Source organism: Lagenorhynchus albirostris, chromosome X (genome assembly GCF_949774975.1).
Source record: "Lagenorhynchus albirostris chromosome X, mLagAlb1.1, whole genome shotgun sequence".
In the NCBI taxonomy this organism is placed as follows: domain Eukaryota; kingdom Metazoa; phylum Chordata; class Mammalia; order Artiodactyla; family Delphinidae; genus Lagenorhynchus; species Lagenorhynchus albirostris.
The window spans coordinates 44045926-44066546 of NC_083116.1; the positions used below are offsets into that span (position 1 = coordinate 44045926).

General features: G+C 42.9%; 2 protein-coding genes and 1 non-coding gene across 4 annotated transcripts; 1 reads left to right on the forward strand and 2 right to left on the reverse strand.

Moving 5' to 3' along the window:
- Positions 1–6266: 6266 nt before the first annotated feature.
- On the reverse strand, positions 6267–11395 carry HNRNPH2 (heterogeneous nuclear ribonucleoprotein H2). Of its 2 annotated transcripts, none has more exons than XM_060138169.1 (2): positions 11256–11395; positions 6267–7834 (listed from the first exon to the last, which is right to left on the reverse strand). In XM_060138169.1, exon 2 carries the CDS (start codon positions 7779–7781, stop codon positions 6432–6434), a length of 1350 nt encoding a protein of 449 aa, XP_059994152.1. In that variant the 5' UTR covers positions 7782–7834; positions 11256–11395; the 3' UTR covers positions 6267–6431. The 2 variants fall into 2 exon arrangements, with proteins under 2 accessions (XP_059994152.1, XP_059994153.1); XM_060138170.1 differs by having other exon boundaries at positions 11268–11365.
- Positions 11396–11493: 98 nt separating this feature from the next.
- On the forward strand, positions 11494–20228 carry GLA (galactosidase alpha). The gene is made up of 7 exons (XM_060138062.1): positions 11494–11907; positions 14650–14824; positions 15990–16167; positions 16745–16836; positions 18265–18426; positions 18890–19087; positions 19785–20228. Exons 1-7 carry the CDS (start codon positions 11699–11701, stop codon positions 20049–20051), a joined length of 1281 nt encoding a protein of 426 aa, XP_059994045.1. The 5' UTR covers positions 11494–11698; the 3' UTR covers positions 20052–20228.
- TRNAE-UUC (transfer RNA glutamic acid (anticodon UUC)) lies at positions 13590–13662 on the reverse strand. Its single transcript has one exon. It is a non-coding gene; the product is annotated as a tRNA-Glu (tRNA).
- Positions 20229–20621: the final 393 nt, after the last annotated feature.

Here is a 20621-nt window from a genome sequence, read left to right on the forward strand (position 1 = left end):
CCACTATTGATATTACTAGCTGGGACCCCCTCACTTGGCCAATCAGTCATACTTGCTCTGACCATGACCATAAATATGACTTTTCTTTTAAAGTTACTCAAGCTCAGTCAGATCAATGAGCTAAATTTCAGTCAAAGAATATAACCTTCCTCAGTTATGGGATGGATTAATATGACTAACATCAGGCTACAGTCATCTAAGTTTAAAGCCCCCTAATGTTGGGAACAATTGAATCATACTAAGGATAATCAGCCTAATAACAGTAGGTAATTGAGCTGGGTGCCTTATGAATAATGACAATATATCCTTACCTTAAAGATAGAGATTGGTATGGAACAGACCAGGTCAGATGACCTGGAGATATACTGGGCCACACCTAATGGAAGTTCTTAGCATAAGTATTTCCTTATAACCCTATTAATGTTACTAGCTGGGAATTCCCTGGTGGTCCAGTGGTTAGGACTCCACGCTTTCACTGCCGAGGTTGCAGGTTCAGTCCCTGGTCAGGGAACTAAAATTCCACAAGCTGCACAGCGTGGCCAAAAAAAAAAAAAAAAAGTTACTAGCTATATTACTTGTATTCTGCCTATTTTACAAGATTATTGTTTTTGGAATTACCAAAGTATGACTGAGCCCCCGATAAAATGATGATGACTAGGCGACTTGAAACATCTGACCAAATATAGTTCTATAAAATCAATGATTATAATAGTGTAACTCTAGATATGGGAAGAAGCAACAAGAGGGAATCATTTCCTGGAACATAACAGACTAGTAATACAGGTGGTCCAGAGACTTTTGGCTACTGTTAAAAGGGTATAGTCTAGTAATAGCACATTGAATGGCCTATCAATGAAATCCTGGCCTGACCTGGGAATTAGCATTCCTAACACTGTGGGACAAAATGGTCATAAAACGCCTCCCAAACTTTGGTCACATTTATGACAAAAAGGGGGCATTGCCAACTGAAGAAGGTCACTCACCATCCACTTCTACAAGGATTGAGTCATTAGCCACTGAAGTCACCGACCTTTAACACACTCTAAAAGGGGGTTAGGGTAGAGATCAGGAATGAGGAACTCTGTGCTCTGGGAAAACTAGCAGAACAGAGCTTCATATAGTTAGATATTTTCAGGAGAAATGTTTTATGAACCTGAATTCTTTCATCTTGCCCTACTTAGAAAAGCACTGTAACCATTAACCAAGATATCCATTCCTTGGGACTAGCTGCAACCTTCTACCAAGATGTGTGCTTGGTTGCAGGTAGCCCCTCTGCCAAAATCGAACGTGCTGACCTCTCCCCTTACCTCTTGGGAGCAGTTCTTCAGAGCTCTCTGAGAAGCTGTTTCCAGAGCTATAGTCCTGTTAGTCCCCAAATAAACCTGAAACTCACAGCTCTCACTTTTCGTTTCTCTAACATCTCCCCCTTAACCTCTTTGGAACAGTGCTCAAAACTCTGAGAGACGGGTCGCCCAGGTTATAAACCTCAGGTTGGCTTGAATAAAAATTTCCATTTCTGGACTTCCCTGGTGGCGCAGTGGTTGAGAGTCCGCCTGCCGATGCAGGGGACACGAGTTCGTGCCCCGGTCTGGGAAGATCCCACATGTAGCGGAGCGGCTGGGCCCGTGAGCCATGGCCGCTGAGCCTGCGCGTCCAGAGCCTGTGCTCCGCAAGGGGAGAGGCCACAACAGTGAGAGTCCCGCGTACCGCAAAAAAAAAAAAAAAAAAATTCCATTTCTTTCTTAAATTGACTATTGATTAATTTTTTTCACCTACAGGGGCCAGACTTAGCACGCCCTGGGTGTTTACCAAAGTAGGTGTCTCCCCTCTCCGAGCTGGGCAGGGACTCCGGAAACCCCTTCCTCCCGGAAGCCACGGGCATCAGTCACCACGCTAACCACGCCCCCTCAGCCGCGGCCTGTCCCAGGGTGGCCATTGCCAGGCTCCTTCCCCATCCTGCTTGGGAAAGGAAATACACGGGAGACGGAGAGTGGGAGGGTCGAGGGTCTCTGGAAAGCGGGAGGGGAGAGGGAATAATGAATCCTTATCAAATTCTTTCTCCGTCCTCCTGAGGCGCCCCTACCTGACCCTCTCCCCGACACTCGTGGGCTAGCAGTGGGGAAAGGGAACTTCGGTCTGGGGAGCGATAGAAGAGCTCGACCCAGCGCTGGTCAGCGCCACCCTCCTCCCTCATGTATCAGGGCACGGGTACCCTTCCACCATCCCCTGAGGATCTGAGACATTTCCTTCTCTTTCCCTGGCCAGACGTCATTTCCTCCACTCTCCAGCATTCTGCTTCTTTCCCAAAGGCAGGGTTGATTCCTACCCTCCCTGAGACGAGTTTCCTCATCTCTGAAGTAATGACATGCGTGCATGAGAAACGAGTCTTGTGTGAAGGAGGGAGGGAGGCAGAGAGGGAGGGAGAAAAAGGACTCTTGGAAAAAGTCCTTCCACAGACAGACTCCAGGCACAGCCTAACCCCCTCACCTCCCAAATGGGGTCTTGCACCACGCTAAACTGGTGACCCCATAGACGTGCGTGTTTTGTATTCACAAGACTGAATTTTGGTCAGTGTGGGAGCAGGTTGTGAAATGGCCCTTGTGACAGTCCCAGCCTGTATCAGGCACAGCAAGTGGAATTTCATTCCATCAGCAGCTGTTTTGCAACAGTGCTCAAGGCCCAGCTTGGAGAAATCTTCATTTTTGCTGACAGATTAGGCATTTTCACTGAAGGAAAAGGACCTTGATTTGTAAATGAACTTGCAGTGCATTTTCATATCAATTCGAGGGGTGGGGGGTACGGGCTGTCAAGGTACAAAAGATGTGCCATGTTTACAGATAGGATTGTCTCTGGCTTACTGACCTCCTTTATGGTTGGATGAATAAATGTAGAAATAAATGAATGGGTGAATAAGGAATCCATACATAAACCAGTGGTTCTGAGCATCAGAATCACCCGTAGGGCTTGTTAAAACACAGATTTTGGGACCAACCCCCAGAGTTTCTGATTCAGTCAGTCTGGGATGGGGCCAGAGAACTTGCATTTCTAACAAGTTCCCAGGTCTGCTGATTGCTGGTCCAGGAGCGGTTCCCACTGGCATAAGCTATCAGTGGAGACTCCCTTAGGCCATGATTGTTGTCACTGCAAACTTTCGGCCTGATTCTGCCAAGTAGCCTAAGGGGGCAGTCTAAAATGAATCCTGACTTGGTTGCAGGGTATGGGTGGGTTGCCCACTTTACCTCCCAGCAAACTCTCCCGGGTAGTGTTAGTGTTAGATTTAAGAGAGTTAGAGGTGGTTTGTGTGTGTGTGTGTGTGTGTGTGTGTGTGTGTGTGTACACGAGCATCTGTGCTGCTGTCCCCACAGGTACTGCTATCCCTTTTCACACCTCTAGTGCTAACCGCTGGCCTTCTCCAGGGTCTCTCTCTTTTAACTGCTTCCCTGAGCCCCTCTGAGTTTTCTTCTCCAGCACAGAGGAAGCAAACACCATTGATGGCCAGGCTCAGCCAATCCTTTCCCGGGGTTTGGTGACATCTAGTGGCTAACTGGAGAATCTTTGCTTACACTAAGAGAATGTTCTGGAAAATTAACTGAGCAGCCTAGAAAGCAAAAACACCTACTTGTGAACCCTCTGCAAAAGCCTTCCTGAAGGCCTTAGGAGGGCAAGGTAAATGACTGGCTCAGTATGACATGAGTTGAAATGGATGTCTTGCTCTCTTGGCAGCTGTGACAGAAATTAGAAGTCATCAATGAATCTCAAATCACCACCCACTGTATCCTCAGCATGAATGGTTTTCAATAAAAAGTGTCCTTGAGGGGCTTCCCTGGTGGCGCAGAGGTTGAGAGTCCGCCTGCCGATGCAGGGGACACAGGTTCGTGCCCCGGTCCGGGAAGATCCCACATGCCGGGGAGCAGCTGGGCCCGTGAGCCATGGCCGCTGAGCCTGCGCATCCGGAGCCTGTGCTCTGCAACGGGAGAGGACACAACAGTGAGAGGACACAACAGTGAGAGGACCGTGTGCCGCAAAAAAAAAAAAAAAGTGTCCGTGAATAAAATGGAGTCAGGTACTACCAATTTGGTATTTGCTTCCCTTCTCAGAGCGTTTCTCTGGGCCTCAAGCTCTGAAGAGACCAAGGATTTCCAGGCTAGTCACGAGATCTACAAAAAGATCTATTAAAGTTCAGGTGCATCTGGTACTGACCTGAGGGCGTCCAGATCTGAAGGTCATTGAGAGTTGTTAATGGCCACCATGATATGGGCGGAAGTGTAAGATAATCCCAGATGTCATGTTTTCAAAGTTCTCATGGGAGGTGCAAGGTATTATAAATAGTCAAATGCAATTTATACTTTCATAGAAAGCTTAAACTACTTGTTACAGGAAAGTAAGGGGCAATCGGGGATCATGAAGTAAGTGGCTTCTTAGAGTTGCCATTTCAGGGTTTATAGGCCTGTAGCCATTAGAGAACTATGATGGATCACAATACATGGTCTTGAGACCTGCAGGATCAGCAGATTCTCAAGCACCACCCCCGAACTACTGAATTTCAGAAACTCTAGGAGTGGGCCCCAGTAATCAATGTTTTAACAAGCCCCATAGATGATTCCAGTGCACACTAAAGTCTGAGAACCATTGGTTTAAAACAAGCTTTAGGGCTTCCCTGGTGGCACAGTGGTTGAGAGTCTGCCTGCCGATGTAGGGGACACGGGTTCGTGCCCTGGTCCGGGAAGATCCCGCATGCCGCGGCGCGCGGCTGGGCCCGTGAGCCATGGCCGCTGAGCCTGCGCGTCTGGAGCCTGTGCTTCGCAACGGGAAAGGCCACAGCAGTGAGAGGCCCACCTACCACAAAAAAAAACAAAAAACAAAGAAAACAAAACAAGCTTTAAATGCCCCCTGAAAAACCTTGAATAGTGTTTAGAGACTATTAATGAATTCATGGAGGAAACTGAATTATTTCTATAACATAGGCCTACTTCTTTTAAACATATAAAGCTGTCTTAGATCTTCTAACTTATGGTTAAATGAAAGGAAGAGGATTATTTATTTGCCTTTACGTCTTTGGATTTTGGAGCGTGCTGTCTTGATAAAGTACAATGTCTCCAGAGTAGCTCAATAGTCCTGTGGATGTGGTGAGGATAAACGTAGGAAAAAAACAGAAAAATGCTCCATCTTAATATTAATCTAAGGAACACAAATTAAAATAATAACGGGATGCCACTTGTCAACTAACAAACAGGCCAAGATCAAGCAGAATAATGTGTTTCATTGAGCAGGCTATGGGGGAAATTTTTTTAAAAAAATACACTCCTAGTGGAAACACAAAGTACCATAATCTTTCTGGCAATACAAATCAGAAGACTTAAAAATGTGTGGACCTTTGACTAAGCAATTCCACTTCTAGGAATATATCTTAGAAATAATTAATGATATGTGCAATAATGTATTATAAAGATGCTAAGGTATATTTATAATAATTAAAAACAATTTAAATTTCATCAGCACAGGACTGTATAAAAGAAATGGCTCATATGATAGAACATAATAAAAATCAAGCTATACAAGATTTTTCCAGTTTTCAAAAGGAAGGTTTATTTAACAAGTTTCACTTAGTACAATACATCTAATGGAAATCACAATACAAGGAAAGATTTAAACCAAAGCCTCAGAATTTCATACAAACGACATGACCAAACTCCTAAGTATTGTTATTACATCTCAAAATTGTCCCAGAGCGTTTTTTTTTAAAAAAAGTAAAAGTGTACACTCACGTGCCTTATAGGATATTAAACCGAAAAGCTAGAATTAACAAACATGCCAAATGTTTTCACTTTAAATCGTAGACACAGCTCCTATATTTGAGTTTTACAGAAAAGCATGTTTCTCAACATGCATCCAAAGTTTTCAGTGTATTGTGGTATAAGAGCAACATTTAACATAAGTGAAATTGCTTTAACCTAAATACGCTTACTGCTTAGGTACACTCCTACAACATAACTAACTTGAGGAAAGCTGAAAGTTGTTTTAACAGTTATGGTCAATACTGAACTTTGTTATTACATCCTAGGTGAATGTTTCAGTGTTCAAAATTACTGAGCTTGAAGTTTTAAAACAATCTTGACTTCCACTTTACAGTAAGCATGAATCACAAGCCTGTAATGCAAAACCGTTAAACTTAATTTTTGTTTGTTTTCTTAAAAAAAAAGGAGAAAGCCAAAGGAAGAAAGGAAGGAAGGAAGAAAGAAAGAAAGAAAGAGGGAGGGAGGGAGGGAGGGAGGGAGGGAGGAAAAAGAAAAGGAAGCTAGCTGACCAAGAGTGATCAGAATCAACGATATTTCCCATCTACCAATCATACTGGATATGCCTGACATCATTCCTATTCTAGTCAACTCCCATAAATGCACGGCTGTTATTTGTTGCTGTTTAGTACTCCTTCTCTAAGCGAGGTTTGATTGATAGTCACTGGAGTTTTCCTGCAGAACTTGGTCATATCCACTCATACTGCTCTGACCACCATAACCACCTCCGTAACCACCACTCAGCTGCTGGCTAGCAGGACCTCCGTAACTAGACTGGTTGGATATGCCCATCCCTCCCATCATTTGGCTACCATAAGCACCACCACTTGCCCCTGCTGTAGAATTCAAAAAGAGCTCTACGTAGCTGTGATCATAAGCACCCCCACTTGTGCCTGCGGTAGAATTCAAGAAGAGCTCCACGTATCTGTGTTGCATGTTAGCTTTGTCTTTTGCCATAGCTGCCACAGCATCTTCATGAGTAGCAAATTCAACATCTGCCTCACCAGTAACTCTGCCATCGGGTCCAATTTCAATGTGTACTCTCATGGGGTTAAGAGGTGAGAAAAAATTGTAAATATCATTCTCAGTGGCTCTGTAAGGTAATCCCCTCATGTGTACACAGTGCCCTGTGGTGCTCTGAAAACTGGACCCACCATCTCCGTATCTATGATCAGACATTCCTGAAAAACAGTAATTGAGGTCTCTTCCAAATCTATCAGACCCAAAGCCATACCCATCATTATAGCCACCATAGTCATCATAGCCTCCATACCCTCCACCATAGGCACCCCGCCTCATCCTTTCAAACCCAGCCCCTCTGCCAATGCTATTATACCCCCTGCCAGCCCCTGGCCTATCATAGGGACCCGGCCGCTGCATAGCCATGAGCTTTCGAGGGGGATCGTAGTGGGTTCGCACTTCAGCTCGGCTACTCTTGAAGATTTCAATGTACCTGTGCCCTATTCTTTCCTTGTGTTTCTTTAAGGCCTTTTCAGCTATCTCCTGTGAAGCAAACTGCACAAAGGCCTCCCCTGTGCTCCGCCCCTGAAAGTCCACCGGCAGTGTCATCCCATTTGGCACAATTTCCAACCCAGAAAAGAACTGAACAATCTCTTCCTTGCTACAGCCAAATGGGAGTCCTCTAAGCCGGACGAAGCCATCATTGGCAGTATCAGGACTATTTGGACCTGTATGCTTCAACACCCAATCCATTTCAACACTGTTGGACTTGAACACTTCAACGTATCTGTGTCCCATGGTTTCTCTGTCCTTCTTCAGAGCCAATTTCACTTCATCTTCGGACTCAAGTTCGACAAACGCTTCACCACTTGGTCTGCCTTCTCTGGTGTAGATGAAACGAATACCTGATGTGCCATTTTGGATTTTGCAATCGGAGAAGAAGCGCATCACTTCATCAGCTGAGCAGGACCAGGGCAGGCCCCTGACCTTCACCACGAACCCCTCCCTGCCTTCTGTGCTCAGCATCATGGTGACTGTTGGGCTCTTGCTGGCAGGCTCGGTTCAGTGTAATTTCGGTGTAGCTGAAAAAAAATTAAGACTAATTGTCATGGAAAAATGTTCACAATACAGTAAGAGAAAAAACCAAACTATTAACAGAAAGCTCAATTACGCTGATAGCTTTTTTGTAAGGCATCTGTATAAACAAAAAGACTTCACCAAATTTCTAAGTCATTCATTCAACAACTATTTATTTGATACTTATTATGTGCTGGATACCATTAATGGTGGCTATTTCTGGACGGTGAGATTATGGGAGCTTTCTGTTTCAGAGAATGTTTTCTTTGGCCATTTCTGTATGTTCTAAGTTTTCCACATTGATCATATATAAACACATAGTCAGAAAAGATATACAAAAGATGAAAAGATATACAAAGTGAATGGCAAGTGGAAGACGTCAAGAAAGATGGTTATATCTGATTACATAAAAATGAAAAACTTCGTTACATCAAAAGATTAAACATAAAAGACAAACAATACACTTCAGAAGATACCTACAACAAATACTATCCTCATTATATTAAAAAACTCATACAAATTAATAAAATCACGGAAATATTAAGGCCAAAGAGGTAAGTGGAAAAAAGACATTATAGAGCATTCACACCTTCATTTTACATTTTTCAGTTGCCAGGTCCAGTACTTGGCTCTGGCATACAAGGTTCAATAAGCCCAGAAAGGGCTTATGGTCCTACAGAGGCACTGTACATCTTTACTAAAGACAAAAAGGGCAAATAAACATTATCCCTGCTATGACATAATTCTGTGCAGGGTGAAAGGGTGTTATAAAGCAGGGACTGGTTGGTCAATTCTATCAGTATAGAATGGTTAAATGAAAGGACTACCTGGTTCAGGGATCTCCAAATTCTTAAAATTATGATGGAGCATAAAATAGAAGGAGGCAAGGCAAGAGATAAGGCTGACTAGGTAGAGATCGATCCAGGAGTTCTTTTGAGACAGACAAAGGCTAAGGACATTTTAAGGGTTTTAAACAGGGGACTGAGGGGAGAAAAGTGAGGAGAGGGAAGTGAAGGGAGGAAAAAGAAGGAAAGTGAGGGGAGGAGAGTGAAGTAATCAGAACCTTTCAGAAAGATCACCATGGCAACAGTGTGGCAGTCACAGAGGGGATTGGGGTGACACTAGCAAGAGCAGTTAGAACTCTGTCTCTTACAGATATGTTAAGGGATTCACCTAAGGCAACAGCAGTTTAAAAAAAGGGGGGAGGAAAGATATGATCTACACATTCAAAGCAGTGGACTCTGTGGGACTTGGTTAACAGATTAAATATACCAGCAATACAGATGTGAAGATACAGGAGAAGAGTCTGGGAAATGTTCAAACCTCATCAGTCATCAGAAATACAAGTTAAAACCAGAATTAACTGCCATTTTTCACCCATCAACATAGTGAAGTTAAGCAGGGAGGATAAGTCAATACTGATATTCAGGGTTCACAAACTAATATACTCCCAGAGGAGTGAAAGTTCATACAGTATCTCTGGAAAGCAATTTGGAAATATGTATCACACCTTTTGATACAGTAAACCCACTTCCGGTTATGTGCCCTAAGGAGAGGATCTGAAATTCAGACAAAGATTTATGGAGCTATATATTCTTTGAAAGGTATTTTACTAAGAAAGATAAAATATTACACACTTTAAAAATTATAAAACTAATAACATGAGAAATTACTTATGCTATAATCTTAAGTGACCCAAGATCATAACTGTTTTATAATCTCAACTATGAAAAAGATATATGTTCACATATCCTTTGATCATGCTAGAATTCCTTCCATGAACCTGGTCAACAGAAATACTCACAAATGTTCACTGCCACACTGTTAGCAATGGCAGAAAATTAGAAACCTAATTATCCATCAATAGGGGGATGGCTGAGTGAATTATATTTTATCCTTAAAACAGAATGCTGTGCAGCTGTTTAAAAAAAAATCTGCCCTGACCTAGGAAGATTTCCAAAATATATTAAATGAAGGAACATGTAGAGTATGATCCTGCTTATTTTAAAATATAAGCAGGCACATATATATGTATGCAAATTCACAGAAGTTCTGGAAGCATTTAAGTTGTTTTCTGAGAAAATGAACACTGGCAGGTAGGAAGAGTGTAGTGGAATTTCACTGTTTATCCTATATACTTCTAAATAGTTTAATTTTTAAAAGTCACTGTAATTGGAATTAAAAAGACAATGTTACAAAAGTACATGCATGGGGAATATGTCACATGTTAATAGTGGCTACTCTAGGTGGTAGGTTTATAGCTTTCTCAACTTTCTTTTTCAATTTTTTGTGCATTCTTAATTTTCTACAGAGTAATCACTTTTATTTCAGCAAAAAAATAACAGAAAACAAATTTAAATGTTTACTTTTCTGGGATTTAGTATAGCAAATTTGATAAAATTTTCAAATTTTGTATGTGCATGGCTTATCTGACATGGTCTGGGAACACTGGGCCTCTTGGAAAGAAAGTACAAAGTGTACTAACTGCCCTAAAACTACACTGAGGATTCAAGTCAACATTCACTAATTGCCTATTATGTACCTAGAACACTGCACGTGCAGTGATAACAGTCTTCCTATAGACCATTTTTAGGTCTGAGTGACAGATTAACGCCCTGGTTTTTGCTTGCCTTATCTCTTGGACCCATTTAATGTCCCTGCAGCCCTCTAGGCCTTAACATCCCCTCTGTGGTGGCAGGGAGGTTCTGCTTCATCACTGTGTCTCCTGGGAAGGCCACGAGGACTCTGTTGCCTGAAGTAGGAACCAGGATTCCATTTGTGAGTTAAGAATTTGTGCATTTATGTGTGTGTTATATACAGATGTTTTACAGACCAAAATGCTGAGTAGTTATCTCCGAGTGATGAATTACGTGTATTTTTTTAAAATTTATAGCATACTATTATTTTTCCAAAGTCCAAAATTGAACACGTAGATTGTTATAAGCCGAAAAATAAACGTTATTTAAATATTTAATTCAGTAAAAAAAATTCATTGGGCGCCTCGGTCAGGCACGCAGCATTTGCCTAGATGTGCCTCCCCCTACAGACAGACAGACAGACAGACAATCAGGCACTGGAGACTGGGTGCCTGAATGGACGGACCAGCATTCAGGCCACTGGACTCAAGATCTGTTTTTCCTAATCCAGGGACGTGGTTTTCAAATGCTTTCCAGCTTACGGTTTCTCTTAAGGGTCCTTTGAGACCCGCCCAGACAGATAGATATACAAAAAACACAGACACAGTCACGAGCGTCCACCATTTCCCCACCAGGCGCAGCAAAGGCGGCTTCCCGGCACTGAGATGGGGGGAGGGGGGTGCGGGGGAGGGGAAAGCAGGGAACGAAAAAGGCGGAGGCGGCCCGCGGACCCCGCTTTGGTCTGCATCATCACCACCCCCGGGTCCCCGTTTCCCACCCACACACCAACCTCTAACGATACCGGATAATTTTCCTCTTTCTTCCCTCAAACGGCTTATAGCGAGACGGTAGACGACGACCAGAACTACTTCTGCTCACGTAAGCGTTTGGTCACGTGAGGATCTACGTCATGTGAGATCTGGGTCACGTGAGCACCGCTCGGCTCTAACTCGGGATTATTAAAGTGCCGCACTTCCTTCTGGTACGAAAATAGGGCGGGTCGATATCCAGAAAGAGAGAGAGTGGTTGGTGGCGTCGCGTCTTCTATGACTGGTCATTGGTCCGCCTCTGGTGATAACCGTCCCAGTTGCCGGAGAAACAATCGGGTCAGGGCTTAATAACTCACCGGTGATTGGTGATGAGGACGAAAGCGGGTTCCCTGGGCCGCCTCTGCCTTTTTAGCTCTTAAGGTTAAATTTAAAAGCCCAGGTGACTCGTGGAAGTCTGTGCTGCATGATGACAGCGACGGTGAAGCTGGTGAGCAGAGTCCGGCGGCTGGGCTGCGTGCTGGCCTTTTGCTTCCTGGCCCTGTTTCTCTGGGGGCTCCCTGGGGCCCGGGCCCTCGACAACGGCTTGGCGATGACCCCTACCATGGGCTGGCTGCACTGGGAGCGCTTCATGTGCAACGTGAACTGCCAAGAAGAGCCGGATTCCTGTGTCAGGTATCAGCGATATTGGGTACCCGCTTCCCTTCGTCTTTCCGTGTATTTGTCTGGCTGTGTTTGGAGGGGTGGAGGGTCTCAGCGAAAAAATTTGAGCCCGAGGGAGAGCTCCCCTGTTGCTGCTGCTTTTTTATCCCCAGCAGACTGCCCTGGATGGGGACTAGTCCTAAATTCTCTCCATGTGACCCCTCTTGGCGTGGGAGTCCGGCCAGCGACCTCTGCTTCTCCACCTCTCTCTGCTTGATCATCCAACTAAGGACTTTCTCCATTTACCATCCAGTTCCGTTCAGACCCTTATTGAGAGCTGCTGCTCTGTCTCTGCCGGGTACTAGCAGTGAGGACAGCTGTGGTGAGTAGGAGAGACAGAGGACTAAGACGAGTGCCGTTTCTTCCCCTTTTGGGGTCACGGGTTCCTTGGCTGTAACTGGAGGGAATTTAGAGTGACCACGGAGTCTCTGAGATCTCCCCACCCCGTAGCCCTTGGGTATGGCATGTGCTTGGAAGGTTGAAGTGGAGGATCTTTATCTGTGGAAGGTGGATAAGACAGGTATTGATCCTTTCTGACCCACACATCCCTCGTCTGTAAATTGGGAAAACAACTCATCTCAGGGAACGACTCTGAGGTTAGGTAAAATAGTTCTTATCTCACACAGGTTGGCTTTCAATTAGATAACCCATTTAAAGGACAAAGTACAATGCAATACCAGACTCCTCAATTAGGCATATAGAAGAAATGTTCTTAACCTGGAATCCATGGGAAAATTAATGCAAATCTGCAAATATGAGTATGTATGTTTTTCTGAAGGGAGGATCTTGAGCTTTGTTCACATTCTCAAAGGGATCCGTGACCTAGAAACAGTTAAGAATCACTGATAGCTATTGTTTAAAACATAATAAAGACACCCTTGTTGCAAAGGCCCCTCTGTAAGCAGCGGTCATGGTAACATCCCAGTGGCCATAAGTTATTCCTATGAATGTCTTTACAGATGAAGTCAGGATGTTGGTCAAACATGACAATTAATTGGCTTGCTAAGTTTCAGACTAAATCCATCCATCGTGACCCTGGGGTAAATTATGGCCATCACATATTTCTTTTTTTGTCTCTTCCTTTTTTCCTAAGTGGTGGTTGTCTTATTTTTGTATCTGATTGTATAATTAATGCATGATCATGGCAAAAATTGTAGATGGTAAAGAAGAGTATAATAAAAATAAAGATTCCCCTCATTCCACCACCCAGAAATAATCATGGTTAAAATGTTAATATATGACCTTTCAATTTTTTTCTATGTAAATAAAAACAGATTTCTTTTAAAGTGATTTTCAATAAAAATGAGATCACGTTTATGTTGTGAGCAGTTAACCACAAGACTGAAGTCTACCTGCCTGGGTTCAAATTCTAGCTTATTATTACTTAGCCAGGTGATCTTGGGCAAACTAAGTACCCTTTCTAAATTAAAGAGTGAGTGCCTGGCACAGAATAAGAGCTTTAAAAGTTAAATTGACTCTTTGCATGGTTTCTTTTCTGCAATTTGTTAGTTCCCTATTTTCCATCTGGTATGTTTGGGGTTCTTTTTGTTTGTTTACGTTTTGGTTTTTCTTTGTTTTTGGTCTATCATATGTTGTGAATACAGTGGTTCTTCTTTTTTTTTTTAAGCCACGCTGCACGGCTTGTGGGATCTTAGTTCCCTGACCAGGGATTGAACCTGGGCCCTCAGCAGTGAAAGTGTGGAGTCCTAACCACTGGACCACCAGGGAATTCCCAATACAGTGGTTCTTGCTGTATTTTGGTTTTGATATTTATGTGTCAAACATCAGGTTTTTCCTTTATTATTTCTGGCTCCGGCATCATGCAGAGAAGGTTCTTTCCTACCTGAAGATAACATAGTCATGTATATTTTGTACTAGTATTTTTATGTGTTTTTAAAGTATTTAAATCTTTAATCCATCTGGACTTTATTCTCCTGTAAGCAGTACTACATTTAATATATACTAAATTTCATGGTATCAAATGGCTGGAAGGATCTCTTTCTGAACTTTCTCTTTGATTCCATTGATCTGTGTATTCTAATGCTAATGGTACTACACTAGCTTCATTTACATTTTGTAGACTGTTCACCTGTTTAATCTTTGAGGTGAACTTTTTGAGTCATGTTGCGAAGTTCCTTAAAAGGTCCTTTGGGGATTTGTCCAGGGTTTTATTAAATGTCTAGAAGTGTATAGGGAGAATTACCTTTTTTTTAGTATTGAGTTTTCCTATTCAAGAGTAAAAGGATGTCTCTCCATTTATCCAAATAATTTGGGAACATCATAGTTTTATTCAGATGAGCCCTGCACATAATTTTAAAATTACCTCTAGGTATTTTAGGTTTTATCTGTTGCTTTTTTGGTTTCTCTTGTGAATGGTGTCTTTTTCTCCGAATAGGTCATTGCTGATATCTAAAGAAGCTGTTGATTATGTTAACTTTGTAGTTTTACTTTAGTAAACTGTCTTCTTAATTCTAATAGCCTTTTCAATTTCATGTATTTCTCATTCCTCTTTTAATTGTTTGGCGTTCTTAGGGTAGAGGGGAAAGGAGTGAGAAGAAAAAGGGCCTAGTCCAGTTTACCTTGCATTGGTTGTGATTACTGCCAAATTATTACTGGGTTGAAAAATAAATTGCAAAACCCCAAGATGCTTAACAAATAGGAGTACCCAAGCATTTGTTTAATGAATTGTAATGATTCTTGGAATTTCTCTTTCAGTGAGAAGCTCTTTCTGCAGATAGCTGAGATCATGGCCTCAGATGGCTGGAAGGATGTAGGCTATGAGTACCTCTGCATTGATGACTGTTGGATGGCTCCCGAAAGAGATTCAGAAGGCAGACTTCAGGCAGACCCTAAACGCTTTCCTGGTGGGATCCGCCGCCTCGCTAATTATGTGAGTTTATAGATAATTCTTTTTCATTCAGGAGACTATAAGCACTTCTGTACCTAAGCTTGCTCAGAAACACTTAGAAAGTAAAATAGCTGCTGTTATCCAAACAATGGATTCTAAGGCTAATCAGGTGGAATTTTCATCCCATCAGCAGATCTATGTTTTGCAATAGTTCTTGAGGCCCATCTTGAAGGAGTTCTCCTTTTGTGGAAACAGGTGAATTCTCTAGGAGGAAAAAGGAACTTGGTTCTTGACATGTGTGCATGTATTTCCATATAAGCTTTGAGCAGCTATCACAGTGGTACTATAAACTAGAGTTTTAGAAGATAGAAGGGATATATTCTGGAGATTGTTAAAGAGTAATAGAGCTGGACACTAGTTAAAGGTAGTGAAGAGTGATACTGAGTACAATTCAGTACTACTGCAATGGGGGGAAGAGCCAAGCTCAGTCCCAAATACACCAAAGAGGAGTGGGGTTTTATAGCCAACGAGCAGATTGTGGGGGTCAGTGGATGGAAAATTACTAAGATGAGACATCAGGAGGAGGGGAATTCTTGCTAAAGGCAGGCTGAGGACTTGGACATCAAGGGTGGGGCATAAGGAATTTGATCAGATATCAAAAGGTGGGGAGATGACTTCACAGGATTCTTGCTAAAACTGGACACGGAAGACCAAGGTAGAGGCCTACGTGAGAAGAGGTTTCAGAGGGGCCTAAGGTTTGGTTAAGGAGAGTCTTTGTCCAGATAAATCTATCATTGACCTGAAAAGGTAACTTTTAAGATCCCATCAGAGCCCGCACACCACAACAAAGAGTAGCCCCTGCTCGCCACAACTAGAGAAAGCCCACGCACAGCAACAAAGACCCAACACAGCCAAAAACAAATAAATTTATAACAAAAAAAGATCCCATCAGAGGAAGATTAGAGCAACTGAAAACTTTCCCTTCAGTTCTATGCTATAGTTACATGTATAGTTTGAACTCAGCAGAATTGGAGACTTTGCTCTTTATCTTCCAACAAACTCATCTGGATAATTTTGGGGGTTTTGGGATGGGGGCAAAGCCCCCCAGTACCTGGTGAAGTGTACTGGTCTCTGCCTCCAGCCTGGAGTGGTTCTCTCTACTTCATGATTGCCCTTCTACTGAGGTGACTCTTTTCTCTCATTTCAGGTCCATAGCAAAGGACTGAAGCTAGGGATTTATGCAGATGTTGGAAATAAAACCTGTGCAGGCTTCCCTGGGAGTTTTGGATACTATGACATTGATGCCAAGACCTTTGCTGACTGGGGAGTAGATCTGCTAAAATTTGACGGTTGTTACTGTGACAGTATAAAACATTTGGCAGATGGTATGTTTCATTCAAAAGATTTATTAGTTAGCCATGAGCAAAGGGCAGAACTTTGAGGCCAAAGTAGCTGAGCATCCAAAGTACTAATCCTCACGTTGGAAATACCCAGTCACAATACTGGAAATAATTATTCTCAATGTGCGAGAGCTCCTGCCTCTTCTCTTCTTGCAGTTTGTCCATGCATTTGTTCATTCACGCATGTAAAATCCACATGTGCCTAACCACAGCTAATACCATGCACTTTTAATTCAAGAGGGCTCTGAGTTAATTACAAATAGTAATTGTAACTCTCCATCCATCACTTGGAAAAGCATCCAGAATGTCAAACAGTCACAGAGAGAGGAGCATCTTCATTCCTGCCTCTCCTCAATATATGCACCATCCCACACTGTCTCCTTGGAACAATCCTAGCAGTCTGTGCAGTACTACGCACAGTGTAAGCACAGAGCAGTCACCTGTCTCTGCTGCTGGTTTAAAATATAAACATGGCCCTTCCAGGCAGCCTCTTTTAAAAATATACAGCCCCAGCTGGAAATTCCCTTCTTTCCCTTATTTTACACATTGTTTTCTCATACAGGTTATAAGCACATGTCCTTGGCCCTGAACAGGACTGGCAGAAGCATTGTGTACTCCTGTGAGTGGCCCCTTTATATGTGGCCCATTTTTAAGGTGAGCTAGTGAGCACAGAATCCAATAGAGCCTTGCTGATTTTCAGAACTCAAGAACAAAGGAGACGAAGGTCCCTGTCAAAGCCCAACCTTACTTAACACTCTCATCCTACCATCTCTCCCAGGATCCACCCACTTCTCACCATCCCCACTGCTATAATTGGAGACTAAGCTACCATCAATTGGGAAGCCAGTCATCTTTGATTCTTCCTTTTGTCTCTCGGTTCCCAACCTATCCACCAGCAATCCTCTTAGTACTATCTACAAACTATATCCTGAATCAGCCCACTTCATTATCATGTTAACCTATTCAGTTTCCTTCTAAGGGCTTAGCACTATATGGAATTATTTGTTGATTTGCCTATTGTCTGTCTCCTCCATTAGAATGTAAGCTCCAGGAGGGCAGGGACCTTGTCTGACTTTATCACTGTATCCCTACCATATGGTAAGTGTTGAATAATTATTTATGGAATGAATCCCTGTTGTCTCCTTCTAATCTCTGCAAAATTCTCTCACCTCCTTCTCAACATATTAAACCTCAGATATCCCACCTGCCTATCTACAAACTTTTATTCATTCCTTCAACAAATTATATGCCTAGGATTCAAATTGCCTTATCATATGCTTGCTAAGTCCTGTGTAATTTGCAGGTTTTACTTATTAAAATCATTTTAGTTATTTTTTTATTGAAGTATAGTTGATTTACAATATTATATTAGGAGATCGTTGTATTTATTTCTGATTATAAAAGGAAATACATGTTCATTTTGGAAAAGTTTGAAAATACAGTGAAGTGTGACAAAAATTAAAATCTTCCATAATCCCAGTACAGTAGTCCCCCCATCCATGGTTTTGCTTTCTGCAGTTTCAGTTACCCACAGTCAACTGCAATCTGAAAATATTAAATGGAAAATTCCACAAATAAACAATTCATAAGTTTTAAATTGCACACCATTCTGAGTAGCATGATAAAATCTCGCACCATCCCACTCCATCCCGCCTGGGACGTGAATCATCCTTTTGTCCAGCGTATGCATGCTGTGTACGCTACCCACTGGTTAATACCTGTATAGGAAAAAATGTAGTATATATACAGTTTGGTACTATCCGCGGTTTCAGGCAACCACTGGGAGTCTTGGAATGTATCTCCCGCAGATAAGGGGGGACTACTGTACCTAGTTACCGTTCGGTAAATTTCCAGCAAGAACAGTGTTAAAGCCATTTTAAGTAAGATTTTAAGTTATATAGCCTACTTCTGAAGCAAACTTCTTACAACGAAATTCCATTATAATAAGGATTTAGCTCTCCTCATGGAGACCTTTAATCTGTAAACTAAAGAGGCTACGAGAGCCTTTTTTAAACATGATTGTTTTCCTATCACAAGAATATTAGTAGAAAGTAAACAGAGGAGTTATCTCTGTTTTCACAGCCCAATTACACAGAAATCCGAGAGTACTGCAATCACTGGAGAAATTTTGCTGATGTTTATGATTCTTGGCAAAGTATAAGGAGTATCTTGGACTGGACAACTTCTAACCAGGAGAGCATTGTTCCTGTCGCAGGACCAGGAGGTTGGAATGATCCAGATATGGTAAGAAACTGAGCCCTCCTGTTCAAGCTCCTGCAGTGGACCTGTTTCCTACTTGACACTCAAGATAAATCAGAAGGGAGAAGTTCCTGGGAGCAGGCTTTATGTGAGAGTACTCAGAGCAGGGTGCCCTGGAAGGTGACTTGTCTGTATGTCTAGGCAACTTTAAGAATGTTTTGTCTTATCTCACTTGAATTCTTTTTTTAAAAATCTATTTATTATTTATTTGGTTGAGCCAGGTCTTAGTTGCAGCAGGTGGGCTCCTTAGTTGCGGCTTGCAGGCTCCTTAGTTGTGGCAGGCTGGCTCCTTAGTTGTGGCAGGCTGGCTCCTTAGTTGTGACATGCATATGGGATCTAGTTCCCTGACAAGGGATCGAACCCAGGCCCCCGGCGTTGGGAGTGTGGAGTCTTAACCACTGTGCCACCAGGGAAGTCCCTCACTTGAATTCTTCATTCTTTGTCCCAGTTGGTGATTGGCAACTTTGGCCTCAGCCGGGATCAGCAAATAACTCAGATGGCCCTCTGGGCTATCATGGCAGCTCCATTACTCATGTCCAATGACCTCCGACACATCTGCCTTGAAGCCAAAGCCCTTCTTCAGGATAAGGATGTAATTGCCATCAACCAGGACCCCTTGGGCAAGCAGGGGTACCGGCTTAGAAAGGTACAGTAAATAATGTTCTATGGGACAAACTAGGAATTGGCCAGGAACATCTTCTCCTGCCTTTTAGTTTACAATTCATCCAAATGTTTATTTGGGGTGTGTATTTTTTTATAAAGTTATTTAATTAATTTATTTTTGGCTGCTTTGGTTCTTTGTTGCTGTGCGTGGCTTTCTCTATTTGCGGCGAGCGGGGGTTACTCTTCGGTGCAGTGTGTGGGCTTCTCATTTTAGTGGCTTCTCTTGTTGTGGAACACGAGCTCTAGGCACGTGGGCTTCAGTAGTTGTGGCTCACGGGCTCTAGAGCTCAGGCTCAGTAGTTGTGGCACATGGGCTTAGTTGCTCCATGGCATGTAGGATCTTCCCGGGCCAGGGCTCGAACCCGTGTCCCCTGCATTGGCAGGCGGATTCTTAACCACTACGCTACCAGGGAAGCCTGGGGTGTGTATTTTAAGATGGTTTAATATCCAAGTACCAAGTCTGTCTTGCACCTAAATCTGTTACATTGGAGGATCTGCACTGATCTTTTGAGAATGTTTTTTTTAATCTTGATATCATAATCAGTAATGAGGCTCCCTTGTGCTAATTTTTCCTAGAAGTGCTCGATAGTTCTGATTATAAGACTTAATGCCACAACTAACAAGGCAGCTTATTGCTAGTTACCAAGCTATCACACCTATTTTCTTGGCTTACTTTTCAGGAGGACAACTTTGAGGTGTGGGAACGCCCTCTCTCTAACTTAGCCTGGGCTGTGGCTATGGTAAACCTGCAGGAGATTGGTGGACCTCGTTCTTACACCATCTCTGTTACTTCCCTGGGTCAAGGACTGGCCTGTAATCCTGACTGTCTGATCACGCAGCTCCTCCCTGTGAAGAGGAAGCTTGGGTTTTATGAATGGACTTCAAGTTTAAAAACTCAAGTAAATCCCACAGGTACTGTTTTGCTTAGGCTAGAAAGAGCAAGCTAGACTGCATTAAAATGCTTCCTTTAAAATGTATTATTTTGTTGCCAAAGTGACTACCCCACTTTTGTCCACCTTCAGCTGTTCTTATTTCTTTGAGTAAAAGTTTCTACACTTGAGCTTTTTTGTTGTTGTTGCTGTACGCGGGCCTCTCACTGCTGTGGCCTCTCCCGTTGCCGAGCACAGGCTCCGGACGCACAGGCATGTGGGATCTTCCCGGCCCGGGGCACGAACCCGTGTCCCCTGCATCGGCAGGCGGACTCTCAACCACTGCGCCACCAGGGGAGCCCCCTACACTTGAGCTTTGTGATGATTACCACTTCTAAAGCTATCTGGAGAACATTTTTGGGGAAAAGCCTTTGAACCTAATGTAAACTGCTGAGAAAATAATAGCTTAATAATATAATAAGTAAAATAATAATTTACAGACATACCTCATGTCATTGCACTTCACAAATACTGTGGGGTTTTTTTGGTTTTGGGGTTTTTTTACAAATTGAAGGTTTGTGGCAACCCTGCGTGCATCACAAGTCTGTTTGGCCCTATTTTTCCAACAGCATTTGTTCATTTTGTCTC